This window comes from Fukomys damarensis, unplaced genomic scaffold (genome assembly GCF_012274545.1).
Source record: "Fukomys damarensis isolate Sample0158 unplaced genomic scaffold, DMR_v1.0_HiC HiC_scaffold_2920, whole genome shotgun sequence".
Lineage (NCBI taxonomy): Eukaryota > Metazoa > Chordata > Mammalia > Rodentia > Bathyergidae > Fukomys > Fukomys damarensis.
In genome coordinates this window covers 1-4,045 of record NW_022903832.1, presented here as the reverse complement: position 1 = coordinate 4,045, position 4,045 = coordinate 1, and the positions used below count along the sequence as shown (strand labels likewise).

At 52.3% G+C, this 4,045-nt stretch overlaps 1 protein-coding gene across 1 annotated transcript; it reads right to left on the bottom strand.

The window, feature by feature from the left end:
* Nucleotides 1–277: 277 nt before the first annotated feature.
* LOC104866439 (nuclear RNA export factor 1-like) lies at nucleotides 278–4,010 on the bottom strand (the record flags this gene model as incomplete). Its single annotated transcript, XM_033760612.1, has 4 exons — nucleotides 3,736–4,010; nucleotides 2,342–2,428; nucleotides 655–832; nucleotides 278–431 (listed from the first exon to the last, which is right to left on the bottom strand). Coding segments are annotated over exons 2-4 (375 nt in total), but the record flags the coding sequence as incomplete, so codon positions are not given.
* Between the last annotated feature and the right edge of the window lie 35 nt (nucleotides 4,011–4,045).

The following is a 4,045-nucleotide window of genomic DNA, read 5'->3' as shown; positions in this document are numbered from 1 at the left end:
ATCCTCCTGCCTCAGCCTCCCGAGTGCTGGGATTACAGGCGTGCGCCACCACGCCCGGCTTCCGTGCTCTTTTCTGACTTTCTCCCTCGCTTTAAAGGACTTCTGATGGGACCAGGGGCACGATTCCCTTTCTCTGTGCCGAATATGGGTTTCCCAAACCCCGTCTCTCCTTCTAGACGTTCTTCTCCCAATTATCAACAAACCACAGTTAACGCAGTCTTCCTTCTACTAGGTTCCAGCATACTCTAGCTAAGGCAGACCTCGCTAGGATACTCACTGTGATCTTGAACCAGCTCTGCGCGCTTCTCTCCTGTGTGCCCTCAGCCAGAGCGCTCTCCTGAGACTGTGGGTCTCTGCGCACGGTAACAAGAAACTGGTGTGCGTCACTCCATTTCTGTCTCCTCTTGTTGCAGCTTCTGGCATAAGGGTTGCTGGCCAAGGGAGAGCAGGACAGTGTCCATAGATGAGAAGAAGGCCTTCTGTACACCCTCCCCGTACTGGCAGCAGGGCCACAACTAAGACTGCTCAACCAATATTCCACATCTAGCAATCTTCACGTGACCGGTGAAGAGATGAAAACTAAGGCTGCAGAAAGTGAAAGAGTCACGCAGTTCTAGGCCTGCTACCAGCAAACCAGGCTTTCCGAGCACTTACTACCTTGCTCGGGGATCCTCGCGCACATCCCTCATCCGGTGTCCATCATCCTCCTCGAAGTGCGAAGGCCGAAGCCCATGCGTGCCACGTTCGTAACGAACGCACCTCCTGTCAAATTTGCCGTGGGAAGAACTCCCACCTCTCCTTCCTTCAGGAACGCTGATGCCATTACTATAGTCTGAAACAGGGAACGAAGATACATGCTCAAAGACAAGTCAGTGCTCCACTTACCACATATCACATCATCCTTTAATGCATTAGATACTCTACTATCCAATTTATTCACTGGTTTGGCAAAGGCCCGAAGCTTATCAGTACTGGTGTTTTACACCAGGGTCAATCACACCTAATTGCTGGAACTGTCGGACTGTCAGGAGATTAAGGAAGAGGGAATTCTAGCACGAAAGTAAAGGAATTTGTCTATAAACACATAGGAACCCCACTGAAGAGAGTAGTGGGTGGTGTAGAACAGAAGAGAAAGGATACTTACTGCCTTTGAAATCATACCCGCCTGGATTCAAACTCAGATTCTGTCACTTAGGGCCTCTGTGATTCTAGGCAAGTCCTTAACTTCCCTCGGCTTCCATTCCTCGACACGGCACAGTGCCGCCATTTGCCAAGGGTTTCCACTGTCCCTTGCAGTTCCCAACTGCCATCATTTGGTTGGGGGATCTGAGCGACTAGCTCGGGCCAAACCACTTGTGAGTGTCCGGTGCTATTCCTAGACCGAACCATCTGGTTCCCAGTTTGAGATGCTCTGGGGCTCTCTCTTCCCTTCCGGCACAATATATGACCATTTTCATTCTAGACACATGGCTGCTCCATCCGTTTGGGGAGCCCCATTATCCCACTTCGAGCCACTCAAGGTCCCAAACCATCCCATGTGGGATTTGCATCTGCCCCGGACATGTGGTTGGTGTGAACAGTAAGACACCCAGATGTGGGGCTTGCCTCTAACCATGGCCTAAGCCAACACCCCTGACTCTCATGTCATTTAAATTAACACCCTCGTGAGGATGAGGCCTGTTGCGGAGGGTGAAATGAGATAGCTCACACGACAAAGGTATCACACGCCTTGCCACACAACGGGGATTCAAAATTTGGCAGCTGTGGTTAGTCAGTGATAGCAAGGCAGTTGTGAAAACCTGTGGCTTCTTTGTATAAAGCGAGGGGCACTTAGCCTGCTCATGCTGACAGGTAAGTTGCGTCCTGTGCTCAGGCATGAGACACTTCACTGGACGCAACAGGTACCACTTCCTAATGACTCACGTTTATGTGCTTACTGTTACCCCCCGTGATATCAGAAGCATCCTTATACACTGGGGGTCCCTCGAAGGAAGGAAGAAAGGGGAGATCTGAGCAGCAGAGAAAGTGCCTAATGAGATAAGGTGAATTGGGGAGCTCTGAGCAACTTCTCAATGGGAAAAATAGGTTATAATTATTATAAACACGGGCTACATTATTCTCAGGTGGAAAGAGCAGAACACAGCTGTAACGTGGCAAAAGATGTGCACTACTTTGAACTGGATTTGAAACATTTCCTGACGGACGCTAGTATCTCCCAGGCTCTGTGGAAGAGCGTTCCACCGCCATAGGAGTTGCGGAACTACCTCTCCCTTGGAGATTTCTGTTACATAGCAGTGTGTTATCTAAAACGAGATGTGCTACAGCATGGAAATTAATTTACCTTTGTTTCTGTCTTCCTTGATCTTCTTTTCCTTAGAGAGCATTTTCGTTCTTGCTGGCTCTTGGCCTTAGTGCTTTGGAGAACAAACTGGGAAATGCCGAAATGAGAGAAAAATAGGGCACAATCCTGAAGCTTTTATCCATATTTGAAGATATCACAAAAACTGACACTAGTCCTCAGCCCCTTACCAAGCAACATTTACAACCTCATCAAAGGAAGCAGAATCTTGCTACTGGCTCAATTTTACTCATCCAGTACCATTTTCAGGACGTACCAGGTGTATCGCCTATGGTTCTGCTCAGTATTTTTCTTACACCTGTTCACTATAACTTTCCACAAGCAGAAAAAGGAGTTTTGGGGTGCCGTTTAAGAAACAATGCGTAGGCATGAGGGAGAAAAATCCCAAGCCAAGGCTGTTTGCCTGGACTGTTTCAAGCCATTCAGAGATCCTTTCAACAGAAAGGCTGTCTCCCTGCCCACTTCCAAATGTACCGTGTAAAACTGTCGCACTTCAAATGAAGTGTGATAACCTCGGAAACTTTACGTCGTGGCTACCGTGACACACACGTTGAAATATTCAACTTTTTACAAACCTTCCTTTCTCTCCGCGGCTCCGAACCGCGCCCCGCCCTCCTCCCGACACCGCCCATTCTCCAGGCCTGTGTTTGCCTCACAGGAAAATGAGTCAGGGGAACAAAGAGGATCTTTACAGACTAAAGTAAGAAGCGGAGGCCGAGATTGGATTTGGAACCATCTGAGCAACAAACCAACGAACTGGCATCTAAGAGGCCTCCGGTGTCCTCGGAAACAGCCCAGGCAGAGGAGTGGCCGAGGATGCGCTCCAGTGCAGGGACTGTGAGTCGGGCCGGGTGACAGGAAAAGGTACGGTTTTAGTCACGCGGTGAGGGAGGAGAGCGCGCTCCCGTCAGTTCCCAGCGCCCTGCTCTTGACAGATGACTCAAGAGCCGTGGAGGACCGCGGCCTCCCACGCCCCAGTCCACAGCCCCAGCACTGTGCCCTCCTTCGCCGCGCTCTCTGCCAACAACAGGCCCGGCCGGCGAGTCCGGAATCAGGTCAGGACGCGGGCGAAGGCTCCCACTCGCAGCGCCCCTCCCCGACACGCCCCCCGCACCCCGAATCTGTCCTCCGTGAGGTGGACGGAAATCTGGTCACGTGTGCTCACCTCCGCCCAACCGCTGCCCCTCACGCTCTGGGCCCTTCGGCGGCCACCAGGCTATCGCCGTGAGCCCGAGACCCTGAAGAAAACGGAACCGCGGGTAGAGCCCCTTTTACTGGAAAACCTTCTACCAGAGGTTCTAACAGTTTGTGGAAAGTTTGAGTTCTCGGCCAGATGAAAACTGGGCCCGAGCGCGGACACCAGGGAGACCTCTAACCTGTGTGAGTGAGTTCCGGCGCCGCCAGAGGCCGCCTTCCTGGGATATCAGGCGCGGGAACTGCACAGCCTCCTGCGTGACCTTTAGGGGGCGGCCCTTGGCACTGGAAGAAAGTGACGTGCGGGAGCGAGGCATTATGGGCCTCCGCGTCGCCGTGAGGGCTGAGCCTCGGGTGACGGGAGCGGGACACGTGTCCGCTCGGGTCTTCGGACGAATAGCAAGGATGACTTTGCCGCCAGGGTGGTGAAAGGCGGCACTTGGCTGAGGAAGCTGGAGACCAGCCTGAGCTACATCGTGAGTTCCAGGTCAG